Here is a 20466-nt window from a genome sequence, read left to right as displayed (position 1 = left end):
GATTGGTGTTTCATAATCTTGATTATTGGTAATTCCTACTTCTGATTTTTGTCAATTTGTAATTCTGATTTAGAAATTCATAGCACTGTGATTGGGGTTTGATCTGCTTTTGAAATCTGGACATTGGATTTTTCTGGAGATACATTTCATATGCAATTTGCAAATTGGGAATTCATCACTACTGGATTTCATAACCACTAGCAATACATAATTCTGTGTGTTCGGGAATTTAATTTCTGAATTTCCTGAGTTTGAGTGCCCAGTAATTCATTTTGTTGGGGCCCTTTGATCACTTGCAATTGAGGGCTTTCTTTGGCGTCTGGGTTCCTGCGCATTAGGCATCTACTTTCTGTAAAAAATATTTTGAAACCCTTGTTGCTGGGTGATATATTTGATTGCATATTGGCAGGCTTACATTGTGGGAGATTAACAACATTGGTGACCACTATTTGAGTGCACAACTCCCTGGATTTTGGGCATTAATCTTCCTTGATTCTGGAACGCTAAATCTGTTCTGATTGGAATTAAGTTTGTTATAATTTGCTAACAAGCTAGGCATATTTTACTCTTGTAGATGCCATTTTATATTCTCAAACCCAGTCTGGTTGGAGATTCAGTTCTGCACATTCTAAGGGTTGTGCTCTGATTGCAGGCAACAAATATAATCAGTTTGCATATGTGGATGCTTGGAGGAGACTAACAAATTGTCTTGGGTCTGATATTTGTTTGTAGTTGGATGCTTTGCTCACTGAGTACCATCACTAGGGTCATCAGTTATTTATTTATTTAGTTTTTTCAGTGTGTGATGTATAAGCAAGGAAGAATAGTTAATAAGATTGATAATTGCGTATCTATTGTGATTTTTCTGTATTTTGGCATTACATATGCAAGGGCTATAGATAAAGAGTTGGAGTACTATCTTTAATCTGTGATTGCAAATTAGTTATATTTATTCAACTAAAACTCTTGTGATTTGTAAACTCCACAAAATCACAAGATAAATCAGATGGAAACAATTTCTTTTAGCATTGTAGTGGAATGATCCGATTGGGTTCTTTACATTGCATTTTTCATTCTGGGCAGAAGCCACCAATACTGCTGTATACATTCAGAACAGATGTCCCCACTCTATACTAGAAGACATAACACCTAAAGAAGTCTTTACAGGGAATAAACCTGACTTTAAGTCACCTTAGAATTTTTGGTTGCCCTGTTTATATTAATATACCTAAAGAAAGAAGAACTAAGTTAGATCCATTCATCTAGGATATGAGTGTAGTATGTACAGAGGAGGCGAGAGCATCAGTGGAGACGGGCTCTCATAGTGATATGCTTTCTTCTATTGGAAGTGAGTCTATTTTTTCTTTTCATACAGCTGGTAGCATTGGACAGTTGGCATTGTCACATTTTTAAAGAGATCAACTATGGATTGCGGGGGAGTAGATTGATGCTTCCACATATAATTTTCACTATATTGAGTCATTCATGGAGTATTTGCTTAAGAGCTTAGATTTGCCAGAGGTTTCATAGAGTATATTTGAGGTTGCTCTCATTCAGGGCTCTTGCGCTATTCGATGATTGGTGAGGAAGATTGTAGAGACCTTGGCTACAATACTTCCCAATAGGGATTTTGTGGGTGGGCTTGTTGAGAGCGTTGCCTAAGATCCTACTCGACCAATAATTCAGAGTTAGAGATTGGAGCCATCTTTTGATTTCCAGTTTGATGACAATGAGCTCTCATTGTGATTTGCTTTCTTCTACTGGAAGTGAATCTATTTTTTCTTTTCATACAATTGGTAGCATTGGACAATTGGCATTGTCATGTTTTCAAAGAGATCAATTGTGGATTGCGGGGGAGCAGATTGATGCTTCCACATATAATTTCCACTGTACTGAGTCATTCATGGAGTATTTGCTTAAGAGCTTGGATTTGTGGAGGTTTCATAGAGTATATCTGAGGGTGCTCTCATTCGGGGCTCTCATGCTATTCGACGATTGGTGAGGAAGATTGTAGAGACCTTGGCTACAATACTTCCCAATAGGGATTTTATGGTTGGGCTTTTTGAGAGGGTTGCCCAGGATCCTACCTGACCAATAGTTCAGAGTCAGAGATTGGAGCCGTCTTCTGATTTCCAGTTTGATGACAATGAGCCCTTGACAGAGATTGAGAGTTTTTATCGGCATTATACTGTGAGGAGTGCTCATCACTTTTCTTCTGACCACGTGTGGAGACTTGGTTTTTAGTGTTATGGATGGTGACAGAAGGTTTGATATTCATTACACCCATAGAGGGCGTACTTCTCCACTTATGGAGGGAGATTTTGAGATACAGGGTATTATGAAACAATTGGACATGCTAGTGGATCAAATGAATCAAAATCATAAATGGATGATCCAACTGATTTCAAAGCCGGGATTAGAGTAGAGAATGATATCACTTTTTCTAAGAGTGGAAGGTGATGTTATAGTTGCGGCTTCAGATTTGCGGGTCATTTCTTATGAGACACTGCATGGGTTGGACACAATTGAGGTGGAATGTGATGAGGATTTATGTCAGGTTAAGTCAGATAATGTAGTTGTTGGCATGAGTTCCCCGGATCATGTATTTGATGGCGATACTGCAATAGTGGGAGTAGGAGCATGCGAGAATATTGTCATATTAGTAGCCACTTCTGTATCGGTTGAGCTAGCCAATGAAGAGTTTAGCAGTATGCAAGTGGTGGTATATGTGTGCTCTGATGGTAGTACACTTGTTATTGTTGATGAGGTGAGCGATGTAGCGATAGAGTCATGTTATGCTATCAATCAACAAAGTGTTGATGTTCGCTTCGTGAATAGTCCTATGCTTGACATGGATGCAACATTGCCTTATGACAATCCGTTGTTTGAGGTTGATGTTGATCACTCACCTGAGTGGAGTTGGGTTTAGTTTTCACAATCTCTAAAGGTTTAGTTTTGAATTATGGCAGTTAGTAACATTCCTATGTCCACAGATTTTGATGTGGCAACACCTATGGTTGATACAGTTGGCATGAGAACATATGGTTCTCCTGTAGCTACATCTCTTCAAGGGATTGTTGATTTGAATTCTAGTCAAGTTTATGTTATATGGGTGAGAACCAAGATGAGGATATTTCTTGTGGGGGATTCTTTTGGTGATATTCTAACTCCTACATCATTAGCACAAGTTTTGAGTGCTATACTGCAGGTTATGTTGTTGGTTCTGATGATGTTATTTGTTACATCCCAAATTTTGACCTAATTTTAAATTTATTCATAGCAACTAGAGTAAACAGATTTTTCTTTTATAATCATGTTAAGTAGGTTGTTATTTATATCCGTTGTATTAATTGTTTAATGAAGATGGTTGTTATCCATTATTTGTTATGTGATGTTTAATAGTTGCTTGATTTTGGAATTATGGTTAATAATTAAATTCTTTTTCTATATTAAATGTTAATATGAAAATTATTATGGAACTTGTTATTATTCTGGAAATATTGCATGGGTGATTACAAGAGAAGATGAAGGGGGGAAGCATTGCTAAATGGGATCAACGGAATGGGATACTAGCTTAGTCCAATCATCAAGTTGATAGGTATGACCTTAAATTGCCTTGGTAAGAACCTAGCGACTTGAACTTCAAGATACAATTGAAGGACCCGCATGAGCTATTAAATAAACAATTTAAAATGCAAATTAACTTAATTAAGAATAATACGTACCTCAAAGGTTTTTGATTGATCTTTTCTCCACATCATTATAATATATACTTATGTACGTACACATAGATATAAGAATACAGTGACACCATAATATTATTTTATTTATAATAAAATGATACCACCTCATAAGTATGTCTACATGCATATAGGTAGATATAAACCATAATTATTTTCGATTTATAACCTTCAAATCTTTTTCCATCTTTTTATTCATTTTCTTGCTTGAAACCGATCAAACACTTGGCATATTTATTTGGTGCCCAAGAGCCAAGACACTTCTTTTATGTTACGGCTTCTTGGAAGCCAAAGAGACATATTATCTCTTTATATTATGAAGTTGAGAGAGGCAGAAGACATTCATTTTCCTAGCACTTGACTTCCTTGTTCAAGCACTCGACTTCTTCATATTATCCAACCACGTTTATTATAGCACCCAATATCTTTGCAGTTATCAATTAGTAACCATTGCATTGTTTCCCTTCCATGATTCCTGGTTATACTGAAGTTTTGCTGAAATCATGAGCAACATTCGTACTAGAAATTAGCATTCAAGATCTTTTCTGAGGTGGGTTGTTGAGCATCCAACAATACTCCATTCTTTCTTTCAGATTATACCAAGTTATATGGTTAACCAAAAATCCAAACATTGCAATATGATTTCTTTACTAGTTTTTACAACATTCGGATTTACATAGCAATAAACTATAGTTTATATCATGATGGAAATTATCTTGCTTAATATCATAGGTTAGACCTTCTCTAAGTTAGAGTTGTTTATGGAAAATAAAATCCAAGTAAACATGTTATGAAATCATGATTTATTTATGCCACTGGAAATCAGAATCAAATGATATTTTTTTCTGCAAGTCTTAAAGAACACATTCTTCAAATCACAGATTTTGATAAGTTGGAAACATATAATATTCATGAAACAGTTGAGAATCAATGGACAGAGCCGATTGCTCTGAGATCCGAGCACCTAGGACTCATCGGCTATAGCCATGGAAAAGGTGAAGAGGTGAGATGGAATCTGCAATGACATAAAAATAAAAGTCAGATATGATACAATAAATCTAAATTAATTTCATTTAATAGCTCATGCTCGTCCATATTATTGTTCCCCTGTTGTCAAGTCGAGCGGTGGTGATCGGGTCAATGAACCCATCAGAAAACCTTGGCCAAGATCGTTTTAAGGCTTGCTTGCCATCTATGATCACATGATGTCAGTGGAGCCAGTTATTCAAACATGTCTGTCCATAACTGTGCAGACATTCTAAACACCGAAATGCTTAGGTGGCTGGACTAAAAGTATCCCAAGCTTGATCCTGGGATAGGGAGGGCCTTTCTAATTCAATAGATTGTGTGGGGATAAGTATGGTCCGAGGTTGGGAGGTAAAGCCCAAGTCAATGCTTCTCCTCTTACCGAAAGCCGAGGCTTGCACAACCAACTAAAGACTCGCTGGATATTACTTGTATGTTCTTCTTTTCATATTAAGCGTTTACTTATATGTATGGAAAGATAGTGAATCATTCTTTCAGTTATTATAGTTATTATAGTTGATCATTGTTACAGTTATTTCAATTAATCGTTATTATAGTTATTACAGTTGATCATTGTTATAGTTATTTCAATTAATTGTTATTATAGTTATTACAGTCGATCATTGCATCGGTTGATCATTGATACAGTTATTTTAGTTAATCGTTGGTAGTTAAAAGCAATTAATGTCCCATGAAAAAGGAATTCAGTATATTTGTTCAAGAATTTGTTGAGAAAAACTCCTTCTAGATCGCCTTTATTTTGTTATGAAAATCCGTTTGTTACATATGGTACTAGAGCATTGGGTTCAACACTGAACTTAGGGCATACTACTTCCCATGTAAACCTGAAAATTCTTAGAATAAATGTACATGATGCAAGTACGTAAAACACCTCGCAAGAAGGCATGACATCTCATCTTCTACTTAATTAAAAAATGCCAAACTTCGACTACACTTGTTGTTCCATGGCCCAAGACAATGAAATTCTGAATCAGGCTTTGCAACGAATGAAAAAGGAAAGAGTCAGGTGGACTCCTGCTAGTAAAGCAACATATAGAAACAAACTAATTAAAAAATGGAATGCTCATTAGGGAAACTCTCTTGTGCACTTTCACAGATCTTGGATGGTGCGGGATGTTTACAAATCTAAATTAGAACTGAATGTTGAGAAGTAAAATTTAGATTCCATAATGTAAACATCCTTAATAGAGGAAATATTTGTAAATAAGGCTGCCATGAATGCAACAACAAAAGTATTAAAGTTAATAAATTGGTTTATTCGTGTGTCATATTCACTCGCAAGCTCTTTAAATTTGTTGTAGACACACTTAAACCATGTATACAATAAATTGACACAATTTTTTTTGTAAATTTTTAGGTTAAACCAGTAAACAATCAAAATGAGCAACGATGAGAATGTTGCAGGTCATTACATGGTACATGAAAACACACAATCATCCACTAATTTATTACTTCAGATTCTGCAAGAAATGCAACTGAAGTTGGATAATATGGAAAAAAAATGAATGAGATGGCAGCCCAGATGGGGCATAACTAAGAGGAAATGCAATCCTCGCCTCCTCTCAGAACGAAGATCGAAGTCTTTGAACACAAGAAAAAAACCTCACAAGCTTAACCCACTCAAACTGAAAAAACAAAAGAACCAAGAAATAGTGAGTGATCTGTCTGCAGATATTAGGAAGATCAAATCACCCAAATTTGCCGGTTCTGAATATGGAGAGGATGCAGAGGTCTGGTTAATCGAAATGGAACAATACTTTAAAATTAGGAACTTTTCAGAAACCTCAAAAGTGGTTTGAGGAATATACCACTTTATTGGAGAAGCTGCTATATGGTGGGGAAACACTAAGGTTGAGCAAGATATTAAAACCACTGATATTATTTCTGAAAAATTTGTAACCATTTTTAGGAACCGTTGGTTACCCCAAACGTTTTATGACCAAAAATTGCTGAATTCCAAAACCTAAAGCAAGGAGATATGATTGTACACAAGTACTGGGAGAAATTTACCCAATTGCTGAAGTATGTACCACCCTATCAACAAGATAGAAATCTGAGAATGAGGAAAATTCATTATGGGTTTGAACAATAGAATAGGATGAGCAATTGATGTTCTCACTCCTCAAACCATGGAAAAAGCTTTAGAGAAGGATGTTCAAGAGGAATATAAAATCAAGAGAGATGACTCCATCCGGGATAATAAAAGAAAAAGAAACTGAAATACAGAAACTACAGATACTAGATCTCAGAAGAAATAGTTTAAGGATTATAAATTTAGCAAACTAGAATTGAAAGGGAGTGGAATCAAGGATTTTAAAAGTAATTTCAATACAAGTAAGAATAACAAGAGCAATGAAAAGAAAGGGCCACCTTCAGGATGTTACAATTGTGGGGGAGATCATTATGCTAATAAATGCCTTGTCAAGACCAACAACAATCAGCCGCATTGACCTCCCCTTCCACAACAGCAACATGTCTTTCAACAAAGGATCCACACAGCTCTTGACAATAAACAAGCAGAACAATAGATAGGCTCGATCGAAACTCCGAGTAAGATTTACAGGAACCTTGTCTCTATTTTAATTGATAGTGGAGCTTCTGAATGTTTTATATTGCCTAAACTATTAAGTATATTTTCAAAGAGATCTAGTTTTACGGAAAAACCATGGACAGTCGGTATGCGAACCAATCAAGGGCTAAGGTAGAGCAATGTCTATTTGAGGCTCGGGTTGATTTTCCAAATTTCTCCACTGAATTGAATGTGTATGTACCACCTCTTGGGTCTTACGATATTATTATAGGCATTAATTGGCTCAATGAGCATAAGGCTAAGGTTGATTGTCTTGCTAAAACTGTAGATTGTTTGGATGACCAAGGCAAACCTACAAGTATTATAGGGATTAAACATGAAATTAAATCAAAATAGATATCCGCCACGCAACTCAAGAAATGTGGAAGAAAAGGTTGCGAAATTTTTGCAGTAAGAGTTGAAGATATGAGAAATCCTATAAACACCACATATGGAGATGACTACATTTATGAAGATGGAGAAATCAGAGAAAAATTAAAAGAATCTTTTGAAGAAAATATCCTTACCTAAAGAACTATCAAGATGTGTTTCCCGAAGAACTCCCTGGTTTAACTCCAACCCAAGTCTTTGATTTTACCATAGGTTTGCTACCAGGAGCAAAACTCATTTCTTTGGCACCATATCAAATGACCACCATAGAATTAATGGAGTTGCAAATACAATTACATGATATGTTAAACAAGAAATTGATTCAGCCCAATGTTTCACCATGGGGATCCCCAGTATTGTTTGTTAGGAAGAAGGACGAAACTATGAGATTATGCATAGATTACAGAATGCTTAATAAGGTTACTATTAAGAACCGGTACCCACTCCCTAGGATTGACAACCTTTTTGACCAAATGAAAGGCACTATAGTATTTTCAAAGATTGATTTGAGGTTAGAATATCACCAACTTCATATTAAGGATGAAGATATTCACAAAATTGCATTCAGAACTAGGTATGGGCATTATGAATTCATAGTGTTACCTTTCGAGTTAACCAATGCTCCAACAACATTTATAAACTTAATGAATAGCATATTTCAGGATTGTCTAGATAAGTTTGTACTAGTTTTTATAGATGATATCCTAATACATTCAAAGAACGAGAAAGAACATCAAAAACATCTATAAAAAGTTTTACAAAGGCTGAGAGAACATAAATATGGAAATTTGTTTAAGTGCCCTTTCTATCAAAAAGAAATCCAGTATTTAGGACACATTAAGCTCAGGGAATAGCTGTAGATCTGTCAAAAATTAAAGCAATTAAGGAATGGCCTATACTTAAAAGTGTGACATAAGTCAGAAGTTTCATGGGATTGGCAGGGTTCTATAGGAAGTTTGTCAAAAATTTCTCCAAGATAGCCTGCTTGATTACATCACTTCAGAGAAAGGGAAGGAAGTTTGTATAGATTGGAAAATGTCAATAAGCTTTTGAATGCTTGAAGGAAAAGTTAACTACAACACCCATACTAAGAGTACCTGACCCACAAAAGAAATTCGTTGTTATAAGTGATGCATCAGGAGTAGGAGGTGTGCTAATATAGGATGAGCAGGTAATTACATATGACTCTAGGAAATTGAAGAATTACGAGCATAATTATGCCCCTCATGATCTAGAATCAGAAGCTATTGTTCATGCTCTTCAAATGTGGAGACATTATTTGATTGGAAAACCTTTTGATCTTCGATCTAACCACCACGGCCTAAAATACATTTTTACTCAACCTAATCTTAATGCTAGACAAAGAAGATGCTTGGAATTTCTAGCAAACAATGAATTTGGTATAAATTACATCAAGGGCAAGGAAAACAAAGTGACAGATGCCTTAAGTAGGAGAAGACACATTTCTGCAATGGCTACTATAGATTTCAAGTTAAAGGATCAGATTTTACAACATCTAGAGCATGATAAATTTTATGTAGAGATTAGTCTAGTTCTCATTAGAGGCCCACAAGATCCCAAGTATTTAAAATTTAGGATAGAAGATGATGGATTCTTAAGATATCATGATAGGATTTATATACCCAACAAAACTGAACTTCGGAGAATGATTTTGGAAGAATCTCATTTAGCTTCATATTTAGGACACCTTGGGGTAACTAAAATGTTGTCAGATATAAAACCCCTATATTTTTGAAAAGGAATGAAAAAAGAAATAACAAAATTTGTGGTAGGATGCCTGGAATGCCAAAGAGTAAGAGAAGAACATCGTTACCCAGCCAGTCTTTTGCACTGAAATAAGGTACTGGAATGGATATAACAGATAATTACCATGGATTTTGTACAAGGATTACCTATGACACGGAATAGACACAACACCATTCTGGTAGTAGTAGATGGATTGACAAAAGTTGCTCACTTTATACCAGGAAATCTAACCAATGGAGCACCAGAATTCGCTCATAAATTCTTAAAGGAAAATTTCAGATTGCATGGAGTTGCAGAGAAAATTATCTCAGATAGGGATGCTAGGATAACTTCCAGATTTTGGCAAACATTATTTTCAGCATTAGGGACTAAACTAAACACCACTTCAGCTTATCATCTTGAGACAGATGGTTAAACAGAAAGAGTAAACTAGGTATTAGAAGATTTGTTAAGAGTTTACTGTATGGATCGGTAATACCAATGGGAAACGTGTTTACCCTTGGTAGAATTTGCTTATTACAATTCCTATCAATCCACTATTAAAATGGCCCCCTTTGAGGCTCTATATGGCTGCAAATATAGAACTCCTATGAGCCGGAATCGATTGGAGGATAGAATTATTGTTGGACCTGAAATACTTAAGGAAATGGAAGAGCAGATAATCCAAATTTGTCAGAGGTTGAAGGAAGCCAATGACAGACAGAAAAGTTATGTAGATGCAAAAAGAACACATAGGGAATTCTTAGTGGGAGAAAAGATACTATTAAGAGTAAAACCTCAAAAGAGTACTATCAAGTTTGGTAAGAATCCCAAGTTAGCCCCAAGGCACCCTTTGAAATATTGGAAGTTATAAACCCAGTAACCTACAAAATTGCCTTACCATCGGCTCTTGCAAGGATGCATGACATCTTCCATGTGTCATACCTTTAGAAATACATTACTCATCATGATCATATAATTGATTGGAACCTATTATAGGTGCGAGAACCAGGGGTGGTGGAAATAGAACTACTCAGAATACTTGAGGTGTGTAAGCTACGCTTACGAAATCGAGAGGTGACTCAATGCAAGGTCCAGTAGGATCAGTATGCAGAAGATAATGCTACCTGGGAAAATTATCACGAAATCTTTAAAAAGCACCCTCATCTTTTCTTCAAGGTCATCTTTTCTTCAGGGCTAGAGCTTGAACCTTTACTTTCTTGAAATAATCTGAATAGATATTGTTTAAGTTTTGTTGTGATATTCATCGGAGACAATGCAAAATTTAAGGGGGAGGGTATGTTACATCCCAAATTGACCTAATTTAAAATTTATTCATAGCCGTTAGATTGAATGGATTTTTCTTTCATAATCATGTGAAGTAGGTAGTTATTTATATCCATTTTATTAACTATTTAATGAAGATGGTCATTATCCATTATTTGTCATGTGATGTTTAGCAGTTGCTTGATTTTGGAATTATGGTTAATAATTAAATTCTTTATCTATATTAAATGTTAATATGAAAATTATTATGCAACTTGTTATCATGGAAATATTGCACGAGTGATTGCAGGAGAAGATGAAGGGGGGAATTGCTAGACAAGATCAATGGAATGGGATACTAGCTTAGTTCAATCATCAGGTTGACATGTATGACCTTAAATTGCCTTGGTAAGGACCTAGCGACTTGAACTTTAGGATACAATTGAAGGACTTGCATGAGCTATTAAATAAACAATTTAAAACGTAAATTAATTTAATTAAAAATAATACGTACCTCAAAGGTTTTTGATTGATCTTTTCTCCACATCATTATAATATATACCTATGTATGTACATGTAGATATAAAAATAAAGTGACACCATAATATTATTTTCTTTATAATAAAATGATACCACCTCATAAGTATATCTACGTGCATATAGATAAATATAAACCATAATTATTTTTGATTTATAACCTTCAAATCTTTTTCCATCTTTTTATTCATTTTCTTGCTTGGAACCGATCAAACACTTGGCATATTTATTTGGCGTCCAAGAGCCAAAACACTTCTTTTATATTATGACTTCTTGGAAGCCAAAGAGACATATTATCTCTTTATATTATAAAGTCAAGAGTGGTGGAAGACATTCATTTTCCTAGCACCCAACTTCCTTGTTCAAGGCACCGACTTCTTCATATTATCCAACCACATTTATCATAGCACCTGATATCTCTGCAGTTATCAATTAGTAACCATTGCATTGTTTCCCTTCCATGATTCTTGGTTATACTAAAGTTCTGCTGAAATCATGAGCAACATTCATACTGGAAATCAGCATTCAAGATCTTTTTTGAGGCGGGTTGTTGAGCATCTAGCAAGACTCTGTTCTTTCTTTCAAATTATACCAGGATATGTGGTTAGCCAAAAATCCAAACATTGCAATATGTTTTCTTTACCAATTGTTACAACATTTTGATTTACATAGCAGTAAACTATAGTTTATATCATGATGCAAATTATCTTGATTAATATCATAGGTTAGACCTTCTCTAAGTTAGAATTTTTTTATGGCAAATAAAAGCCAAGTAACCATTTTATGAAATCATGATTTATTTATGTCACTGGAAATCAAAATCAAATGATATTTTTTTCTTCAAGTCTTAAAGAACACATTCTTCAAATCATAGATTGTGATAAGTTGGAAACATATAATATTCATGAAACAGTTGAGAATCAACGGACAAAGCCAATTGTTTTGAGATCCTAGCACCTAGGACTCACTGGCTTTATAGCCATGGAAAAGGTGAAGAGGTGAAATGGAATCGCCAATGACATAGAAATAGAAGTCATATATGATACAATAAATCTAAATTAATCTCATTTAATAGCTCATGCTCGTCTATATTATTGTTCCCCTATTGTCAAGTTGAGCGGTGGTGATCGGGTCAATGAACCCATTAGAAAACCTTGGCCAAGGTCGTTTTAAGGCATGTTTGCCATCTATGATGACTTGATGTTAGTGGAGCCAGTTATTCAAACATGTCCGTCCATAACTGTGCGGACATTCTAGACATCGGAATGCTTAGGTGTTATATCCCAATCTTTGACCTAATTTGAAATATAGTCGTTGAGGTTCCCATGAAGTCAGTTGGTAGTTTAATTTGTTATAATTTGGCGAAATGGTAAGATAGTTAGTCGTTATGATTTCAAGTAAAGATAACATGTTAGTTGATCATTAATTGCGAATTTATGGAATCAAGAAGATGGTTAACCACTGTGATTATTTAAATAATTTATTATGATAATATAATTTAACGGTGGAGAATTTCCTTGTAGGGAGCATGTCAGTGGGGTTAGAAAAGAGTTAGATAGGAGCATCACCATCATTGAGTAAATGAATTGAGAACCTAGCGACTTGAAACATGATACATCTGTGGGACCCGCATGAGCTATTTAAATAAATAAATTGAGAAAATAATTGGGTTAAAAATATAAAGTATCTCAAAGGATTTTAATTTATCTTTCATCATATTATTTAATTACGTGTATTTAAATATAAAAATGATTTGGCACCATTATAATTTAATAATTAGTAAAGTGATGTTACATGCACATATAAGGTTATAATAAGTTCGAATTATAATAACATTTGAATTATAATAATTTTCAAATTATAATCTTCCAATTCTATTCTTTCTTTGTAATATTTTTGCTTTTAATCGATTAATACGTGGCATGATTAATTGATTTTATATTTGGCAAATCGAATTGTCTTAATCTTTCCAACTTCTCTTCCAACATTTTTATTTTTCTTTTCCCTCTTTATTTCTCTCCTTTTTCAATTTGAATTTATGATGTATTCGAATGGTCATCTTGAAATTCAAATTTATGTAGGAATCAAATTTTTTTCTTGATAACCGATGGTAGCCTAAAGGTCACGGCCACCCATTAAAAGTCCATTTTGAGATCGTTTAGAGCATTCTTCTCTTCTTTGCGATATCCTCCATTCTTCCAAGATTTGTTATGTCTTTAAATCTTTTTTGATGAATAGTCCTTTTCAATTAATAAAATTTACTAAGATTACAATTCACAAAAAAGGGCCGGGGGATACAGGATCACCTCGCGAAAGAGTTCAATCGGCCGAAGCCGGAATAAACAACATGGCCGCAGCCAGAAACTATAAACTATTCATTAAAAAAAAAACATTTAAAACAATCTCATGCTGCCAAGGCAATACCAGCAGAGGGAGGAGGATCATCTTTATCAAGAAATCCCCACGCATCAGTGGGATTGTGAGGCGGACTAGGAACAGTCCAGCTATCAGCAGCATTTGCAGGATCTGGGGTAGTTGCAGTCTCCGCATCCCTCTTGTCTGGCCGCGGAGGAGAAATTGCCAAGGCCAGCCGGGGAAACTTGCCAGAGTGCATCTGTCCAGGGGGAGGAGCCAGAGACCGGCCAGAAGCCCGCCTAGGGGGGGGAGCCGGGGACCAGCCAGAACCACCACGTGGTGGGGAAGCGGAGCGACACCTCTAACCGCCATGACCACCGCTGGGAGAGCGGTGGCGGGGACCCTGGGAGCGCGGCGTGTGTGAATGGCGGCCAGAGGACGGGCGTCTGGAACGGCGACCGTGAGACGAGGAGGCATCAGCCGAGGCATCCGGAGGCACTCTGGCAATGGTACAAGGAGCATTGCCCCAGTGGTTTAACAATTCCTGTAAGTGGGCAACCTCCAGGGCAACTTTATTAACTTGCACCTGTATCTGCATAATGTCTTTAAATCTTGAGTATCTTGTCCCCATTGATATATTCATTCTATCACTGCAAATCTCGATCCCATACCAATCACCCGCTTTGTGTTAAAGCAAAACCGAGTGGTTCTGAATATTATTAGTCTCATAGTCTGCATTCCGTCTAATTTCTCCTTCACGATCTTATTCCTCAATGAGTGTAGAGCAAAGAAGAACGCAGAAGAGCATCATCCTTGGCCGCGGAAAGAGGGATATCTTAGCAACATGTCTTGTGAGTTATACTAGATCCATAACATTGTGTATACGATCTGTTTACGTTTCTTCTCTCATTGCTATAACCAAGTCAGCATTCTGTCATGTTCGACTACCCAAAAAATAGTCTTAATATTGCTATGCAATTTATATAATAATTGAATGGAATATGTGTTCTTAAATATAGCTTCTTAGTTGAATATATGTTATTGAGCCGGGTATTAAATGGAGAATAAAGTCGAATTCGATTTACTAAGCAGTCCAAAGTCATATTCTTGTTTTACAATGATTAATCAAAGAATCTGATTATGGAAGATTGAGATTTCGATTAAGTCGTAAATCATTATCTACTCTCATGCATATTTCATCTAATACCTTTAATTCTTCTTCCTCAATCCAAAACGATTTAATCCTCTTGGTTAAGACTGAAATATTAGGGATAATCCATTATGCCATCTGCTGATATATGAAGTATGTATGACTTTTCAATTAACAATAATACCCTGAGGTCACATCAAATATTTAGCCTTTTGAATCGAGATAATTATGTATAATGGAGGGTATCCAAATGTTGGAAAGCTTAAACATATTACTAGGCATGAAATCAGAACATATTGACACCGAGGAATTCGTTTGGCAGAGAGGCCAATGAATGGTGAAGAGGTGAAGATTTAACCTGTAAACAAAATCAAGAAATCAGATTTGAATAATGAATATTTAATAGCTCATACTTGATCCTATTGTTGTAACTCCTGCCCTCAAGTCTTGTGGTGTGGATAAATACCAGGAAGCCCAATGGATGGCAAGATGTCTCCAGTTTGTTCCGGGTAGGGAGGGCCTTTCTTGTTAGAGATCGGGAGGGGATAAGATTTGGTCTGAGGTTGGTGGTTAAGCCCCTGACAATGTTTCACCTCTCCATAAGTTGCCGAACGTGCATTGGACAAAGATAAGCCATACATTCAATTGGTTGTTGGAAACAAGTAATATCACTTTTATGATTAATATGCAAGAAGGTAAGATTAATTGAGTTATCTCATCATTACACCTAGATGTAAATTCATGGATTGTTTTTCATTCATATGAATATCGAATATAAGTATATTTTCTAATCTTGAGTTACTGTCATAGTTAAGTAATTAGAAGGAAAGGAATCTAAAGCCCTAATTGACTGAGAGATAACTAGAACCCTAAATGATATAGTGGTATCGGGAGCCCTAATTGAGTCCGTGGTATTGGAAGCCCTATTTGAATTAGTGGTATCGGAAGCCCTATTTGAATCAATGGTATTGGAAGCCCTAAGTGATACAACAGTATCAGAAGCCCTAAAAGATTCCAATCGATGCCCTAATGATTACAGTGGTAAGTGGTGCCCTAAATTTTTTTTATATAGGGGTATTTAATGATAAACGTCATTTGATTTTGATTTAACAATATTGGATGGAAGTCGTTTCGTGATAATGTTATAGAGGTATTTGTGGACTAACCCGAGTGGTTGCAGAAGCATCCCTAGTTTTGATTTCAATCTCCAATTTCATGGTATGTGGTTTTTAACTTCTATAGTAATTTTCATTGATGGTGTTTTCAGCTCTTCGTTAAGAAATTTTGTTTAATTGATTTAACCGTCAATCACTTTCATATGAACGAAACTGACATAACTGAATTCCTATGATGATGAAGTGATAACAGTATTTCTTTGAGTGTGTTAATTATTAATTAAGACTCGAAAAATCGGGATGTTACATCAAGTGGCTGGACTAAAAGTATTCCAAGCCTGACCTTGAGGTAGGGAGGGTCTTTCTAATTCAATAGATTGTGTGGGGATGAGTATGGTCCGAGGTTGATAGGTTAAGTGTAATGTCCCCGTTCAGGACATTGGATATTTTCCTCTTCAATGGTAGAAATAATAATTCGTATATGATATCCCTTCTCAACAGTTAATATCCAATATATATATATATATATATATGGTATTATATAGAGACACGTCTTTTCATAATATAACAATTATATTACATTGATCATGTAATTATATTAATAACAACATATATGTTATATTCATATATAGATTATATCAATGAGTTTAATTTATAAACATATCATATATTATATTAATAATATTATTAGTAATATTATTATTCTTAATACTATTACATAGTATATTTTCTTTATATATTATTTATAATAATAAATAATTCTCAATTATATTATAATATTATCCTTGAATATATAAAAAGTGTTTGGAACATAATTATATAAGAGTTATATTTAATTGAAAGAGTATTTGTAGTTGATATATATATTGCTTATAAGATATTTGTTATCATAAGTATTTAAATATGTTATATAATATTATATGTTATTATAACATATTTAATTATATGTTATGTAAATATAATACTATATTGTATTATTATTTATATTAATTCTTGTATCTTATATATATATATATATATATATATATTATATCAATTAATTTATTAATCAATTTATTATCATTAGTTATTACTAGTATATATATTCAAATGTGATAATATTTAAATATATTATAATCTTTATTGGTTTATAGTGTAATTATAATATTTATTTTTATTTATTTATTATTAAAATATATGTCAAAAATAGGGATATTACATTAAGCCTAAGTCAATGCTTCTCCTCTTACCAAAAACTGAGGCTTGCACAGCCAATTAAAGACTCACCGGATATTACTTGTATGTTCTTTTTATGTTAAGCATTTACTTGATTATATGTATGGAAATATAGTAAATTGTTAATTTAGTTATTATAGTTATTACAGTTGATCATTGTTACGGTTATTTCAGTTAATCGTTATTATAGTTATTACAGTTGATCATTGCATCAATTGATTATTGATATAGTTATTACAGTTGAGCTTTGTTATTTCAGGTAATCGTTGGTAGTTAAAAGCAGTTAATGTCCCATGAAAAAGAATTTAGTATATTTGTTCAAGAATTTGTTGAGGAAAACTCCTTCTAGAGCACCTTTATTTTGTTATGAAAATCCTTTTGTTACATTATTGGTATGCAGTTGGTTCATTGTTTTACTTCGTTTGCGATCCAGGTGGAGGTTGGAGTTCACTGTTATCGCTAGATTGCTTGAGGGCAAGCAATCTCAGGAAGGGGGAATTGTAATGTCCCCATTGATTACCAGCATCAAAAATTCAGGGATTGGCCTAATATTGGATCCTCGTAGGCTAATGAGGATGTTTAGAGGGTCTTTCGAGGATTGATTCATCTCCAACATTCAACGATTTATGGATTTGACCTTCGTTCGATGTCATTTAGATTCCATTTGCCATACTTACTATGTATAGTAAGTCAGGGGTAATAGAGATGGACCCTTTCTATTTTTAGAAAGTGTATTTGGTTACATGGGGAATAATGAGGATAGATACCTATTTCAGACAGCACAACAATCGGACAAGTATTTGAAGAAATATTAAAGTTCAACTGATTTATTTAAATATTTAAATGTTATAAAATTATAAAGTTACTTAAGTGACTAAAAGGCAAAATAGTCTTTTATCCCACATTGCTAAGTTGTTCGAGCCTCCCCTCATTTCGAAGTTATAAAGGAAAGTATTTGCATTGGGATTGTTATAATGAATATGATATTAACATATTGCTACAAACGATTGCTTTAATGTGACTGGTAACTCTGAGGACGAAATTTCCTCGAGTTGTGTGAGGAAGTTGGATGGCATCCCACCCCCTCATTTGGGTTAACATACAGTTCCAGGCAGAAATCGGCAAAAAGGAAGGTGACATTGTTTTAGGCATTGGAAGTAAGTTATCTGTCAGATTATACAGTGGAATAGAAACTAGTTGCATTGATTTTTCATCCATACTTTACACCAGCAGCCAGTGCCAACTAAGGAAGTGAATAAGCGGCCAGAATAGAATTCTAGTAGTGTGGACAGTGTGTGTGACAGTCCTACAGGCAGTTGGAGGGTGATCTACAACAGAGCAAGGAGGATACCAGGGTTGCAAACCACAATCTGGGCTGTCAATCACATGCTCAGCCAATACATGGCACCTCGTCTCTCACTGGTGAAGACCATTTGTAAGAAGAGTATAGTCTGCGGGTGAAGCCAAACAACGTTGCTGGAGTTCCACCAGTCGCAGCAGGAGTCACAGAACCTTGGCTACTTACAGCAGCAGTATCTCATGTCCCACGTCAAGAAGAAGATGATTTCAGGTGGCCAATAAGCAGTGGAAGAATAACCTGCGATAGTTCATGCATATCAGGTCACGTGGACAGTCCATCTTCAGCGAGTAACTCCAGCAGGAACAACTAGCGTGAGCAGCTTTAGAACGGAATCTTCTGCGGAGTAAATCAAAGATGAGCAGCCCAGTCTACTAGTAGCTGCTGAATCTAGGTTATTTAACTCTCTTGTCCGTGTTCGCAATATCAAGTGAGTGGGATTTAACATAATAACTATGTATGAATTCATTCTGAAATTATTTCACTATTACCTGAGATAGATAAAATGTGTTCAGAATCTGCTCTACTTGGAGAGTAATATAAATAAAATTCTGTTGTTGTCTGAGATTGTCATATTGTATGCAAATTTCGTAATCATATTGTTATCTGAAGTTGAATGCTGCACAGCAGCATCAGGTTTATTGCCAAAGTTTCATGCCAGCTGTTCGATAAAATACCTCTAAGCCAAGGTCTAACTTATTGTTCAAATTAAGTCGGGATTACTACATTTGGCAATTTTCACACTTTTGTTGTCCTACTGATAGGTCGGATGTCTCTATCACTTTTGGTGGGTTACGTATCTCTCTCACGTTTGGTGGTTGCATGTCTGTGTTATTTTTCTCAGTTTCTTGTGGTAGGCCAACAATGATTTGCACTACTCAACATTAACATCCCACTTTTCCTGCCTTTATTGTTGGAGATCCAATATCTGCCCTGCTCATCGTGTTGGAAGGCATCTACTGTTGGCAACACAATGACATTGATTAGAACGTGGAAAATGTTACAAGAATGAAGATGGAGTAAGGATTGCTCGATGATTGACTAGATAAGAAATGGCTTAGTGTTTGCACATGGAAAAGAACTCTACATGGGAAATTTGAATGGGTACAACAGGCTAGATCTGTTTACCACAAGACTTTTTTGTTAAATGTGATGTTCAGAGGATTGTATTTAATACAGGCAACGACAGTTATGCTTGGACACAATATAGATGAAGTATAGAGTATATGAATAGTGGAAATTGTGAGTATAACTGGTCACACAAGAAGATGGTCAAAAGCTTTTGTTGGATCTATGTACCACAGGACTTGTTGAAGAGTATTGTGCTTGCAGTGTAGAGGTCCTAAATGACTTTGCATGCTATGTCATTTTAGATGTTCTTTGGCACGATGTTCCTCTACCAGGTACTGTCACTTTTGATCCCAGAATTGATATATGAGTGTCAACTGTCTTTTGATGCGAAAACATAAGCCAACTCCTGAATTCTTAACAGAGAACTTGTTTAAATAACAATCTTCTAGTGTCAATTTAGTTAATTATTTTGATCTAAGAGTCACCTATCGTGTCAGGGGTGTATATTCTGAATATATATACACTGAATGGTCTTTACCAATGCTTGTGTTGAGATGATAGAAGTAATGCATTTGCACGGTAGGATCTCAGATTGGAACAAGACATGCTATCGTTTCTTCTTTGTACCAGGGATATATTGTATATATCATTTTTTATTTTTCTTCTTGCATTTTTCAATTTCAGATACAATTTTTTTTCTTTTTGGAAATGTCATGTAATAATGTAAACTTTTTATATACTTTATTTGGGTAGTGATTGATATGAGAAGACTGAAAGACACTGTTAAAGATGGACCAGAAGATACTACTGCTTTAGCTAAGTGGCGGATCCTCAACAGATTGCATGATAGGAATGAGTCAATGTATTACAAGGTGAGTGTTTTTCTCTGAAAACTTCAGTAAGTAATG

General features: G+C 35.1%; 1 protein-coding gene across 1 annotated transcript in view; it reads left to right on the top strand.

The window, feature by feature from the left end:
- LOC149529877 (NAD-dependent malic enzyme, mitochondrial-like) overlaps positions 1 to 20466 on the top strand; it is a 262335-nt gene that overhangs the window by 28022 nt on the left and 213847 nt on the right. Inside the window, exon 3 of the mRNA XM_089810059.1 lies at positions 20312 to 20430. Coding sequence (XP_089666185.1) covers positions 20312 to 20430 — 119 coding nt within the window. The remainder of the gene's footprint in view (positions 1 to 20311; positions 20431 to 20466) is intronic.

This window comes from Cupressus sempervirens, chromosome 11 (assembly GCF_028749045.1).
Source record: "Cupressus sempervirens isolate cs-2001-9-10 chromosome 11, ASM2874904v1, whole genome shotgun sequence".
Classification (NCBI taxonomy): domain Eukaryota; kingdom Viridiplantae; phylum Streptophyta; class Pinopsida; order Cupressales; family Cupressaceae; genus Cupressus; species Cupressus sempervirens.
Note: the sequence above shows the minus strand (reverse complement) of the source record. Positions and strands in the feature narration are given on the sequence as shown.